Source organism: Aotus nancymaae, unplaced genomic scaffold, assembly GCF_030222135.1.
Source record: "Aotus nancymaae isolate 86718 unplaced genomic scaffold, 86718_ANA_hifiasm-v0.15.2.pri h1tg000115l, whole genome shotgun sequence".
NCBI lineage: Eukaryota > Metazoa > Chordata > Mammalia > Primates > Aotidae > Aotus > Aotus nancymaae.
Genome location: NW_026988530.1, coordinates 5,506,287 through 5,520,883, shown reverse-complemented (window position 1 = coordinate 5,520,883; position 14,597 = coordinate 5,506,287). Strand labels below are relative to the sequence as shown.

General features: G+C 38.9%; 1 protein-coding gene across 1 annotated transcript; it reads left to right on the top strand.

The window, feature by feature from the left end:
- Positions 1-2,772: 2,772 nt before the first annotated feature.
- SAP30 (Sin3A associated protein 30) lies at positions 2,773-9,371 on the top strand. Its single transcript, XM_012454675.3, has 4 exons — positions 2,773-3,340; positions 5,223-5,348; positions 5,729-5,827; positions 9,043-9,371. Exons 1-4 carry the CDS (start codon positions 3,026-3,028, stop codon positions 9,163-9,165), a joined length of 663 nt encoding a protein of 220 aa, XP_012310098.1. The 5' UTR covers positions 2,773-3,025; the 3' UTR covers positions 9,166-9,371.
- The last annotated feature ends 5,226 nt before the right edge of the window (positions 9,372-14,597 follow it).

Below are 14,597 nucleotides of genomic sequence, written 5' to 3'. Positions count from 1 at the left end.
AAAATCCCCGTCTCTACTAAAAATACAAAAATTAGCCGGGTGTGGTGGTGCGTGTCTGTAATCCCAGCTACTCGGGAGGCTGAGGCAGGAGAATTGCTTGAACCGGGAAGTGGAGGTTGCAGTGAGCCGAGATCGCGCCATTGCGCTCCAGCCTGGGTATCAAGAGCGAAACTCCGTCTCAAAAAAAAAAAAAAAAAAAAAAAAAAAAAAAAAAAAAAGAAAATATATTCATAAATAATATATAGGTATTCTGGTTTTTGTTATGTTTTGTCTTTTTGTGAGACAGAGTCTCGCTCTGTCGCTCAGGTTGGAGTGTAGTGGTGTGATCTCAGCTCACTGCAACCTCCATCTCCTGGGTTCAAGCGATTCGCCTCCCGAGTAGCTGGTACCTCAGGCTTGCGCGACCACTCCTGGCTAATTTTTGTATTTTTTTGTTGTTGTTGTCTTTTTTTTTAGACGGAGTTTCAGTCTTGTTGCCCAGGCTGGAGCGCAATGGCGCAATCTCAGCTCACCGTAACCTCCGCCTCTCGGGTTCAAGTAATTCTCCTGCCTCAGCCTCCCCTGTAGCTGGGATTACAGGCATGCGTTACACACCCAGCTAATTTTGTGTTTTTAGTAAAGACGAAGTTTATCCATGTTGGTCAGCCTGGTCTCAAACTCCCGACCTCAGATGATCCACCCGCCTTGGTCTCCCAAAGTGCTGGGATTACAGGTGTGAGCCACAGCTCCCGACTGTGTTATAATACTTTAAGCCAGTGTTATGTAATGCAACAGGTACAACTTATTGTAATCTTTTTTTAACCCATTAACATCCAAAATGTTTAAACATATATAAAATTTTTTAATGTGCGATTCAATATTCTTTTTGAAAATTTCTTGTACTAAGTCCAGAAATAAAAATCCAGCTGATATATACTTACAGCACATCTCAATTCACATGCTAAAGTTAAGAGTTCATAAAATTTAAGTTGGAAAAACAGATTCATATATCTTGTTGCAAACATACTTAAAAGTGTTCCAACAATTGAATCGGGCATCAGGGTTTTGTTTTGTTTTTAGTTTAATTCAAATTCAATTAATGATTCCGTTTTTCCGTGTCAACCACATTTCAAGTCCTAAGTAGCCACATATGGCTACAGAACAGCCTATTGGAAAGCGCAGCTTAAGGAGATACACAAAGTATTTATCAGTCAGCATCTTGTTCCTACTGAATTTATGTAGTATTTAAATTGTTTTTCTTTCCCATATCCTAGAACTCAAGTGCACAGATGCAATGGATATGGATACCTTTGAATTTCTGCGTCGATGGCATTTTGCGTTTAAAAGGATCATCTGGGCAGGTTGGAGCACGCCTGTAATCCCAGCTACTCGGAAGGCTGAGGCAGGAGAATCGCTTGAACCCGAGACGGGGGAGGTTGTAGTGATCGGAGGTTGTAGGATTGCGCCACTGCACTGCACTCCATCCTGGGCGACAGGGCGATACTCTGTCTCAAAAGAAAAAAAAGCCATTTATCACTAAATTTATTCACTAAAAGAACTTGCAAAAAAAAAAAAAAAAAAAAAACAGCCTACTGCCTAAAAAATATTTTTAAATGTATTTTTGTTTAAGCAGCATATACTGATAAATAATGATGCGTGGTAACTAGTAAAGGTGAAGCTTTCATATTAGCCACAGCCATCCCTCTCCCCGCCCTCCACAAGCACGTCCCAGCCAGCCCGCACGAACATACACGCGTACGCGCGCACACACACGTACACACGCGCGCGCCCGAGAACACATACATGCAAGCGCGAGCGCACAAACGCCTGCAGCACTCACAGGGGCGCACGCGCCTGCCAGGACTCAGGAAATGCGCCTTCTACGCCCTGCGCCCGGTAGACCTCATGTAGGGAAGTTTCTGGGAACAGTCGAGCAGTCTTTGTATTGGTGGGGTTCCAGTCTCCTTTTAAATATTACTCCGCCCTTCCCCACAACCGTTTGGGGAGAAGTGGAAAAGGTTGGGCGTGGAGGCGAAAAGGGTCCTGTTGTCAACTGGTCCGTACTCCACCTCAGGAAGCGGCCAACTCTGTGCGCCCAAGAATAAAACATGTCCCTTGCAGGAACTTGCAAGGATTTAGAAACGGTCCCCCAGAAGCTTTGGAAGGAGGGCCTGTTGTACAGTTGAGAGGTCTGGATGGGCGTTTTCCTCCCAGTAGGTGCCCTATTAATCTGCTGCCTCAATAGTTGGTCAAGCCGGGGTGTTAGCGGCGGGACCTCCAGGACCCGAAGAGCGCCAATTCTCCTGCTTTCTCCTTGGTTTGGGTTTCCCACAAATGCGCGGTCACACCGAAAACTGTGTCTCCACGAAAGCGAAACGGTCTCGAAACTTTTTTTCCCCACACGCTCGCTTACTTCCCACACCACCCCCATCCTTTTATGCTTCGCCTCAGGAGTCGAGTGACTTCTCTGAATACCAATTCTACCAAATCTCAGGAGCTATACACAGCCCGACTTCCCGAGAGAAACAGAGAGAAAACACTGCAAACCCCAATCACACGCTCCTGTTTTCCCGGTACTGAGAAAAAAAAAAAGTCGGTCCGTCGCCGCGCTATGCATGCTAGGATTAGTAGTTCCTCCATCCAGCAGGGCACGGTGTCCGGGCGGAGCTCAGGTTGATTCCGTAGTACAGAACTACAATTCCCGTGGTGCCGCGCGGCAGAAAGAAAGGGGCGGGACGGGAGGGGGCGCGTAGCGCTTGCGCAGGCCCCGGGGCCGGAGGGAGGCGGAGGCGAAGCGGTCCAACTGCTGAAGTCCCCATGTGACAGTGAGCTGGGTCCCCGCTCCAGGAGACGCTCCAATCCGCGTCCCAGCCCTCAGCAGTGTCCACTGTTCTGGTGCCAGCAGAGACCAGCAGGCTCAGGACATTTGGCCGTGCGGCTGTCTAACTTGGTGTGCAGAGTGAATTGCCGCTGCCGGAGCGGAGAGAGGCGGAGCGGCCAGGAGAGCGGGGATTTCTGTCAGCGTCGGCGCTCCAAGCTCGGAGATATGAACGGCTTCACGCCTGACGAGATGAGCCGCGGTGGGGATGCGGCCGCCGCAGTGGCTGCGGTGGTCGCTGCCGCGGCTGCCGCCGCCTCGGCGGGGAACGGGACCGGTGCTGGCGCCGGGGCCGAGGTGCCTGGCGCGGGGGCGGTGTCAGCGGCGGGGCCCCCGGGGGCGGCTGGGCCGGGCCCCGGGCAACTGTGCTGCTTGCGGGAGGATGGCGAGCGGTGCGGCCGGGCAGCGGGCAACGCCAGCTTCAGCAAGAGGATCCAGAAGAGCATCTCCCAGAAGAAGGTGAAGATCGAGCTGGATAAGAGCGTAAGTCACGGCGGGACCGCCCTGCCTCCTCCCGCTCCCCCGGGGCGTCAGGAGCCCGGTAAAGGCTCGGGTTGTCGGCTGGGTTCCCCAGACCTGGCTGCAGTGCGGACTCGTGGAGTCTGTGGTTGGAGGCAAACAACAAAGTCGCTGCAACTCCTACCGCTTCCCCAACACGCACAACACATACGCTAGCGTTCCCCTCTTTCCCATCCTGCCTTCCAGCCTCCCGCTGCCTGCGTCTCTCCCGCGCGCTGTCTTCCCTCTTCCTCCTCCTCTGCGATCGGGACACGGAACAAAGGAGACCGCGGCACCGAGGGCCCAGAGTAGTTTTCTTGCAGCCCGGCAGCCTCTGGTGGAATGGAGGCGCCTTTGTTTTGCTGCCCGAGCTGGTGTTTGGCCCGAGGCAGCACTAACTCCCCTGGTCTAGGGGTAAGTGGAGGACCTTCGCGAGCAAGGAATATCTTGTTCTTTTCGGTGTTCGCTTCCTTATTCCGAGAAGAGTGAGAAGGAAGCAGAGCTTACCCGCTGCCTGGCGGGGCGCCGGGCTAGTAAACGGCGTTTGCACTGTCAGCTCCTCCGGTGGTGGGGAGCACGTAGCCTCTGCGGTTTTGCCATCCCCTTGGCAGCCATCAGGATTTCTTCTTTCCTCCTTTTGCACGTCCGTTCGTTTGACCATCTATGAGTTTTTTTTTAGAAACAACCGTTGCTACTTTGGGGAGTTCTGGCTGTCGGTGAATGAATAACATGGTTTCAAGAACCTAGCACAAGTCCTGCATATTTTTATCTTGCGCTTAGCTTAGAAGTAAATTGAAAAGCCTGTTCGCGCAGTCCTTGTTTGTTTAAAATGTTAGTCTACAGGTCGTAGGAGTATATGTAATTAAAGTTTTTGAAAAGTTGATTTGTGACGCTTTTTGCCTGTTTAAACAGTTCTTCAGTGTTATCCAGGAGAAACTTTTCAGGTGAACTTGCATAATTTCAGATTGCTTTGGAAAAATGTGTTAACGATAAATACATTGATTTAATACTCAGAAAAGTTTATAACTGAAATTTAAATATAGTTAAGATATGAAATCGATGGCTCATTTGTAAAAACGGATGGTTTTGTATCTGGAATATAATTTGGGTGTTAAGTTAGAAAGACTAGAAAGCATACATTATATTACTAAAATATGCTCTTCTTTAAGTAGAGAAAGTACTATCAAGTTGCGAAAGTGTGGGCAACATCATCTTTCCCCTTATCAGTTAAAAATTCAACATGAACTAATTCAAGTCACCCTCACTGCAATTTATTTATTTAGAGACAAAGTCTCACTCTGTTATTTAGACTGGAGTGTGGTGGCGCGATCTCGGCTCACTGCAATCTCCACCCACCAGGTTCAAGCGATTCTCCAGCCATAGTCTCCTGAGTAGCTGGGATTACAGGCTTGTGCCACCATACCCGGCTAATTTTTTGTATTTTTAGTAGAGACGGGATTTCACCATGTTGATCAGGCTTGTGTAGAACTCCTGAGTTCAAGTGGGACACCCGCCTCAGCCCTCCCAAAGTGCTGGGATTTCAGGGGTGAGCCGCCGCGACCGGCCCCTCACTGCAATTTGATGACAAAACCCAGAGGGTTGGGATTTCTCATTCTCCCCTCCCTCCCTCCCTTCTCCAAATGGCACCGACCCCTCCTTCCCCATCTGCGTTCCTTTTAACAGTATTCTAGACATCTTATGTTTTAACAGGGCATAGGATTTAAAAGTATAAATATTCCATTGTCTTAACAATGACCCATCTCGACTGTCTTTATTTTTAATAACTCACTGTGGCATATGTGTTTTATTAATACATAGACATATTTTACTGTAATCATAAGCAGTGTGTGAAACTTTTCTGTTTCAGGCAAGGCATCTTTATATATGTGATTATCATAAAAACTTAATTCAGAGTGTTCGAAACAGAAGAAAGAGAAAAGGAAGTGATGATGATGGAGGTGATTCACCTGTTCAAGATATTGATACCCCAGAGGTAGATGGAAGTTTTTTATGCTTAATATAAATCCTAAGTAGTACATTCTGAAACCTTTACAAAAAGATACGAACAGTCTTTTAAGTGTTTAGAACATTTGAGAAACCTGAAAATGAAAGCAAAATTATATATAGCCAGTTGACATGCATTTGCACAGTTGGAATTGTTACATTTTAAATTGACAATTTTTACAGCTCTGTTGTCATGTAACTTTTTTTTGACCTGTTTATTAATAATTTATAGGTTTGATTATGTAAAAGGATTTTTTGATAATGGAATTAAATTTTTATTGTGCTGAAGTTAAAATGTTTGTTATACATATAAATGATAAATTTTCAACGAATTGTATGAACTAATTTATGCATGTTAATTTTTTCTAGGTTGATTTATACCAATTACAAGTGAATACGCTTAGGAGATACAAAAGACACTTCAAGCTACCAACCAGACCAGGACTTAATAAAGCACAACTTGTCGAGGTATATATGAGTTTTAAACTGTTTAAACTATCTGCTCAACCAAGAGGTTACTAAATGCTAATGAAAGTATTAACGTAGTATATGTAACGGTACATTTTAGGTAGAAAGAACAAAGTTAAAAAATCTATTGTGGAAGAATCTAGTTGTCTAGAAATGTTTGTCTGCCACTTAGGAAATTCCTTTTTTAATGACTACTCAGTAGATTGTGTACAGCACCTCTTGATACCGACTTTGAAAATGTGTTGTTTTTTGAGAACGGAGTCTTGCTCTGTCTCCCAGGCTAGAGTGCAGTGGCATGATCTTGGCTCACTACAACCTCTGCCTGCTAGGTTCAAACAGTTCTCCTGCCTCAGCCTCCCAACTAGCTGGGACTTCAGGTGTACACCACCACACCAGGCTAATTTTTGTATAATATTTTTAGTAGAGATGGGGTTTCACCCTGTTGGCCTGACTTGTCTCAAACTCCTGACTTCAAGTAATCTGCCCACCTCAGCCTACAAAAGTGCTGGGATTATAGGTGTGAGCCACTGTGCCTGGCCCTCAAAATGTTGAATGAGAGTTTTAAATCCTCACTTTAGAAATCTATTAGTTTAAAATTCCATTTAACCAGTAAACATTTAAGCACCTAATTGAGGCATAATAACATTTAATTTACAAGCCTAAATGTCCTTATTAGAATTTATTTTTTAAAGTGGTAGAATAGGTCTACAAATCAGCCCCTAAACAGTATTTTTATAATTTGCTGACTTAAGTATTTCAAAATTTGTCCTTGTTGATGTTAGTTTTATTAGAGACATCCATGTTTTCTTTACATCTAGAAGAGGCAAAAGCTTTTCTTTTACCCAAGCTTTTACTTGTAGTTTGCTTTGATAGAGGACTTCTGGTCAGTCAATGAATTGTGAAAAGTTAATGGAGTGTGTATATGTTCTCAGGATACAGTAGAACCAAGAAATCTATGCGTCTTGTTAAGATATTTATAGATTTATACTTTAACCATATTTAAAATAAAAATTTTTACTTGCAGCTACTTAGGAGGATTGATTGAGCCTAGGAGTTTAAGTCACCATGGGCGACATAGTAACACTCTCTCTTAAAAAAAAAAAAAATTAGCCTACTAGACAAAATAGAAGTGTAGATATATAAATCAGTTTTCTCATGTTCTTTGCATGGATTTAGTAGTTACCTAACATTTTCTAAAATGTGCATATTGAATAAAATGAAATATGAATAGAAGATACATTTATTTGGGAGAATGTTTTTTAACATTGTTAAAATCCAACATATTAACTATTTAGCTAAAATTTCTTCTTTATTTCTTGGTTAGGCAACACAGATCTAATTTTCCTTTACTTTTGATTTGAAAGATTAAGGTTTTTGCGGGTTGTATAATACATTAATGTAACATAAATGTAGGTATTGCCCACCATGATAAAATATTTCAATAGCTACTAATGGAGTGAAGGCACCTCTGTTTTGGGACAATTAAGAACCAAAGAGCTGATTATTTTAAATGTTATATTTAAGTATAAATTAAACCTGAAATTTTTGATAAAGTAACCTTCTAAGAATAGTTATATTATTTCTAGAGCTATTTTTTTTTATAATTAAGAGATAGCCATGAGTGTTATATTTTATTTAATCAGAAATGCAGATATTGACAGGTTAAGGACTGTGCAGATGTAGCACATGTATTTTAAGATAGGGGTCCCCACCCCCAGGTCCATGGACTGGTACTGGGCGGTGGCCTGTTAGCAAAGGGTGGGTAGAGTGGGAGGTGAATGCTGGCTAGCAAGCATTACTGCCTGAGCTCCACCTCCTGCCAGATCAGCCACAGCGTTAGATTCTCATAGGAGCCCAAACCCTCTTGTGAAGTGCACATGTGAGAGAACTAGGTTGTATGCTTGTTATAAGAATCTAATGCCAGATGATGTGAGGTGGAACAATTTCATACCAAAACCAACCCCCCTACCCCCAATCTACAAAAATTGCCTTCTATGAAATCGATCTCTGGTGCCAAAAAAGTTGGGAAACCCTGTTTTAAGGGATTCCAGGGTTGTATGACTAAGTCTTAAGTGTCTTAATTATTGTGTGGATGAACTTTTTTCTTAAGAAATTTTATTTTCTGGAATCTAAATATGCATGTCACCCCCCAGGTGAGTCTATTATTCTTCTATTAGTAATTGCAGTATGTATGTTATGTTAGCACAATGAAAAGGCAAGGAAGAGGTAAACATCCTTCCTTGCCTTATGTTATATATGTTATGTTAACATATAAATTGTTTGCTGCAAATTATATTCATTCATATGTTATTTAGCTCTTTCTCACTTTCCATTCCTAATTTTTATTCAGAAAAATTTTCAAGGAACCTTAACCAAAGAATGTTGCCAATGTATGAATGAATGAATATAATTTGCAGCAAACAATTTATATGTTATTGTTTGTTTCTCTACTACCAAGAGTTTTCAACTTCATGCTTTTCCTTTTTCTATCAGTAGGATCGAAACCATTGCAGGTTTAATGATGCATGTGGTCTCTTACTTCTATTTTACTCATTTAAAATTTAAAAGTAAAAATATTTATTCCCTACTCTAGATTCCAATTGTAAAATTTATGATTTTTATTTTATTTATGTATTTATTTTTGAGACAGAGTCTTGCTGTGTCACCCAGGCTGGAGTCCAGTAGTGTGATCTTGACTCACTGCAACCTCCACCTTCTGAGTTCAAGCAATCCCCCTGCCACAGCCTTCCAAATAGCTGGGATTACAGGTGTACACTACCACGCCTAGCTAATTTTTGTATTTCTTTTTTTCTTTTGGTAGAGATGGGGTTTCATCATGTTGCTCAGGCTGGTCTCGAACTCCTGGGCTCAAGTGATCCACCCACCTCAGCCTCCCAAAGTGCTGGGTTTATAGGCATAAGCCACTGCACCCAGCCCAATTATAAAATTTAAAATAAATAAAAGGAAAATATATTTTCTAATCAATGTATATATTGAGTAGGCCAAAAGATACTTTGAAATCACACTGTCTCTTGTTCACAACATTTTATTCTTAAATGCTTTTGTCCTGTTGGTATTTTGCTAAATATAATTTTTAAAGGAAATAGGCCTTATCACATAGCACTTTTTCTTTTTATGAAACAATATTTTTTACCTAGTTTTTGAAATCTGTTATCTCTAAAATTTAATTTCCCTAATTTTTTTTTTCTCTATAGATAGTTGGTTGCCACTTTAGGTCTATTCCAGTGAATGAAAAAGACACCTTAACATATTTCATCTACTCAGTGAAGAATGACAAGAACAAATCAGATGTCAAGGTTGATAGTGGTGTTCACTAGGAGACGTGGAATTGAGACTAAAAACTTGGATGTTAACACTGTTTACTGTTTTTTCACATGTAGAAATGTTCCTTGTGTATTTTTTCTACAGGGGATTTTCTCTGATTTTATTTTCTTTGTTTCTGACTCTAATAATTAGTTGGAAACTCATCTAAAATGAGCTTTCCTAAATTAAAAACTATTTTAAATAAAGGTTATTACTATTATAGTTGCTTCAGTGTATTTATTTTGTGAAACGTGATTTTTCTTTTAAACTGATTGAGGGATCAGTATTCAGATTTTAATGTAAAGTCTTTCATTTTGTAGCACCCCCTTTTTTTTAAAACTTCCGAAAAATTAACAGCTTAAGGAGAAATAACAAATATAGCAAATTTGCATTCTCTGGGACAGTCTGACTTGGAATTGAAGGTATTCTAAATAACATTATTTTTTAAAGTGCTTCATAATGCTAGCAAATTTGAAAAATAAACTACTGGAATGCAGCTTCTTTTTTTTTTTGTTATTATTACTTGATGGAGTACTAGGAAGAACAAATAGTTTATATACACACCTACTTCCGGAGAAGACTTAATTGCCAGTAAAGATAAACATATGCTGAAAGTTGAAACAAGAACATACAATTAAATAGTTGTTTTTTAAAATTTTGTCTTCGAGAAAAGGTATTTATGTGACATGAATCTAGAAAGTACCTCTGCAATGCCCCTTAATTTTTAGTGATGTCCTGTACTGTTTATGTTGCAAATTGTAACTAATAAGTTGGAGAGGTCTAGATATCTAACAAGATCTTCATTTAAATTTTGGTTATATATGGCTCTGACTTGATTTATATCTCCTATTTGTGTTTCCTTCTCTGTCAGTTTTCTATCAAACATTCTAAACTTCTGCTTTTCCTGAGATTATATTGCTTAGCTAAATTCTCAGAATTACAAATCAAATTTATAGCTTGTGACATGAGAAGAAAAAACAGCTTCAGCAAAATGTTCTGAGATAAAGCTGCAGATTTTAGCTGGAAATGGATGAGACCATTAATGTAGTTTGTGATTTCTTAAAGTTGACATTTGGACTTAATAGTTGTTTTGTGGGAGACTGTTCAGTCTTTTGGAGGATTACCAACATCCCTAAGTCCACTCAGTAGGTACCAGTAGCTCCCCCAACATATGACAACCAAAAATTCCTCTAGACACTGCCAAACATACTTTGGGGTCAAAATCACAGCTAGTTGAGAACCACTGATATAACTAAAGTACTGCCTCTAAAGTACTAGTTCATTAGTAGGTGACTGTGCATATTTTCAAGTGTTCTTAATGTATTGACAGCTAGAAAATATAATGAACAATAAAGCAACTGGTCGTTTGTTTGGCTATGACCATTTAAAGATTTACTTGCTACTTTATTGACAAGCATAAGCTGTGATAATTGCTCTTATAGACACTTCTCATTTCTGGCATTCTGGAAATCTGTGAGAATATTTCTTATAAAAACATTTTGAGGCTGGATATAGTGGCTCACACCTGTAATCCCAGCACTTTAGGAGGCCGAGGGTGACAAATAACTTGAGCCCAGGCATTCAAGGCCAGCCTTGGCAACGTGGTGAAACCCTATCTCTGCAAAAAAATGCAAAAATTATCTAGGCATGGTGGCACAAATCTGTAGTCCCAGCTACTTGGGAAGCTGAGGTGATAGAATAACTTGAGCCTGAGAGATGAGGGCTGCAGTGAGCCGTCATCACCACCAGCACTGCGCTCCAGCCTGGGCATTGGAGTGAGACCCTGACTCAAAAAAAAAAAAGCAAAACCCATATTCTGTTCTTGTGAAAAAACCCTTGAAATTATTTGCTGACATAAAAATATGAACATAACCTTTGACTGGCAATGTTAATTTCATATAATTATTTGAATAACAAAATGTAGTTTTATAAAATATGAATAAAGAGTTCTGGATGCAGTTATTAAATGAAATCAAATCTTTGTTAAAACAATTTAAAATATGAAAAATCATATCTTGCCTGTTGAGAACTTCCAGAACTCACTAAAGCTGAGTAACTTAAGAAGTTGTAATGTAAAAGTCAGTTTTATATGAAAATTTCAGTTCTTTACCATTGGATTTTTCAAATGATGAATTCACTAGAAACTACTTTTATTTATCTATATCTGAACAAAAAATAAATGGAAAGTCATATTTCTAGAAGGGTATAGGTTACTTTTGATGTTACAGCATTAAGAGAAGGATCTAAATTTAAATGCCACTAGAAGTAGGAGGAAAAAGCATACTGAATGTATAGCAGGGGCTCAAAAAATAAGTTAGTTATTTGATTACTAACTTCAAAAGAGTAATTTTGGGAAAGTCCTAAAAATTAATGCCTGAAATACATGTCTTTACAAGAAATAAATTCTATATTTTTCTATGTAAAGTCTTTTTAATTTAAGAAATTTATAAAATACACAGTTAATCATTTTAAAGTGTACAATATGGAGGTATTTAATGTATTTGCAATATTGCATAACCAGCAGCTCTAATTTCACACTTTTTTGTCACTCTACAAAAACAGCCATACGTAGTCACTCCCCCTTCCTCCTTCTCCCTATTCCCTGGTAACCTCCATTCTGCTTTTTCTCTCTATGGATTTGCCTATTCTGGATATATTATAAGGGAATCATACTATGAAGTACTACAAGCTTTATGAACCTTGAAAACATGCCAAAACGCATAATGTTAAAAGGCATGCTTTCAAGATTCATCCAACTTGCAGTACTTCATTCCTTTTTCAGGGTGAATAATATTTCATTGTATCTATGAAACACAGTTTGTTTATCTATTCATTTGTTGATAAACATTGGTTTTCTACCTTTGGCTATTACGAATAATGCTGCTGTAAACATTCATGTATGGGTTTTTCTGTGGGCATGTTTTCATTTCTCTTGGGTGTATGTCTAGCAGAACTGCTGATACGTAAATAATTCTGTACTTAACTTTTTGAGGAACTTCCAATCTTTTCCAAGCGGCTACACTCTTTTACACTTCCACCAGCAATGTACAAAGGATCTATTTCTTCAATTCACTAACACTTGTATTTCATTAAAAAAAAAAAATTAAAGCCTTCCTACTGGGTATGAAGTGGTATTTCATTGTGGATTTTGTTTATATTTCCTTAATGATCAATTTTATTAAATATCTTTTCATGTGCTTTTGGCCACTTATATATCTTCTTTGGAGAAATGTTTATTCAAGTACTTTTTATTTTATTATTATTTTTAGTTGGGTTGTTTGTTTTTTGTTCTTGAAAGGTAGGGCTGTTTATTTATTGTGGGTATTAAACCTTTATAAGATATATGATTTGCAAATATTTTCTCTCATTCTGTAAGTTGCCTTTCACAGTTTTGATGTTTTTGATGCACAAAAGTTTTAAATTTTTACATAGTTCAATTTATTTTTCCTTTGTTGCTCATATTTTTGGTGTCAAAAGAATCCATTGCCAAAACCAACACCATAAACATTAATGTATATGCTTTCTTCTAGGAGTTCTACAGTTTTAGCTCCTAAATTTAGATTGTTGAATTGTTGTGAATCAATTTTCATGTATGAATGAGGTAGGGGTCAAACTTCATTCTTTTGCATGTGGTTAGTCACTTGTCCCAGCATGATTTGTTGAAGAAACTATTCTTTCCCAACTGAATGGTCTTGACACCCTTGTTGAAAATCAATTGTAGAAATGTTTATTTCTACACTCTCAATTCTATTCTGTGTTCTATGTATTTATTCTTATGCCAATACTATACTCTTTTGACTACTGTAACCTTGTAATAAGTTTTGAAATTAGGAAGTGGGAGTCTTTCTACTTTGTTTTTCTTTTTCATTATTGTTTTGGCTATTCAGGGCCCCTTTCAGTTCCATATGAATTTGAGAATTGGTTTTTTCCATTTTTGCCCAAAAGGCTATTAGAATTTTGATAGAAATTGCACTGAATCTATGGACCAATTTCAGATTGTCAGCTTAACAATATTAAGCATTCCAATCCATGAATATGAAATATCTTTCCATTCATTTAGGTCTTCTTTAATTTCTGCAGTGTTTTATAATTTCCACTGCTTGGTCTTTCACCTCGGTTAAATTAGTTTTGGTTAAATATAGTTTCCACCTCTATAGTGTTTCACCTCTTGGTTAAACTTATGTTTAGGTATTTTCTTCTTTTTGACACTATTGTAAATATATTGTTTTCTTAAATTCTTTTTTGAATCATTCATTAGAGATGAGTGCTGATGCTGCCACTGTGCTAAATTTATCAGCTCTAGTAGTTTTTTTTTGTGTGTGTGGATGCCATGGGGTTTTTCTATATATAGAATCATGTTATCTGCAAACGAAGATGGTTTTACTGCTTCCTTCCCAAAATGGATGCCTTTTATTTCTTTTCCTTGCCAAATTGCCCTGGCTACGATTTCCAATACAATGTTAAACAGTAGTGGTGAAAGCAGAAATTGGTGTCTTGTTCCTTTTCTTAAGAGGAAAACTTTCAGTCTTTGATCATTCAGTATGATGTTAGCTGTGAGTTTTTATAAATGTTCTTTATCATTTTAAGGAAGTCCTATTGCTAATTTACTAATTTTTTTTTTTATCATGAAAGGGTGTTGAATTTAGTCAAATATTTTTGATTTTTTTTTTAGTAGTATTGTTATGATTTTTTTTTTTCTAAGTGTATTGCCTTTTTTTTTTTTTTTTTTTTTTTTTGAAATGGACTCCCACTGTTGCCAGGCTGGAGTGCAGTGGCATGATCTTGGCTCACTGCAACCTCTGACTCCCTAGTTCAAGTGATTCTCCTGCCTCAGCCTCCTTAGTAGCTGGGATTACAGGCACACACTACCACACCCAGCTAATTTTTGTATTTTTAGTAGAGTTGAGGTTTTACCATGTTGGCCAGGATGGTCTCCATCTCCCGACCTCATGATTCACCTGCCTCGGCCTCCCAAAGTGCTGGGTTTACAGGTGTGAGTCACCGCACCCAGCCTACATTGATCTTATGTTGAAGTCCCCTCGAATTTCTGGGATAAATCTCACTTGGTTATAGTGCATAATTCTTTTAATGTGCTGTGGGATTTGATTTGCTAGTATTTCTTGGAGGGTCTTTGTATCTATATTCATAAGGGATATTGGTCTATGGTTTTCTTATGGTATCTTTATCTGACTTTGGTATCAGGATAATGCTGGCCTCATAGAATGTGTTAGGAAGTACTCTTTCCTCTTCTATTTTTTGGAGATTTTCAAGTAAGAATGATATTAATTCATCTTTAAATGTTTGACAGAACTTACAGGTGAACTTATCTGGTCTAGGATATTTCTTTGATAGAAGAGTTTTGACTGATTTAATCTTTTCACATATATAGGTATTTTTTGCTATATATAGGCTGTTGAGATTTTGTGTTTCTTTTTAAGTTATTTTT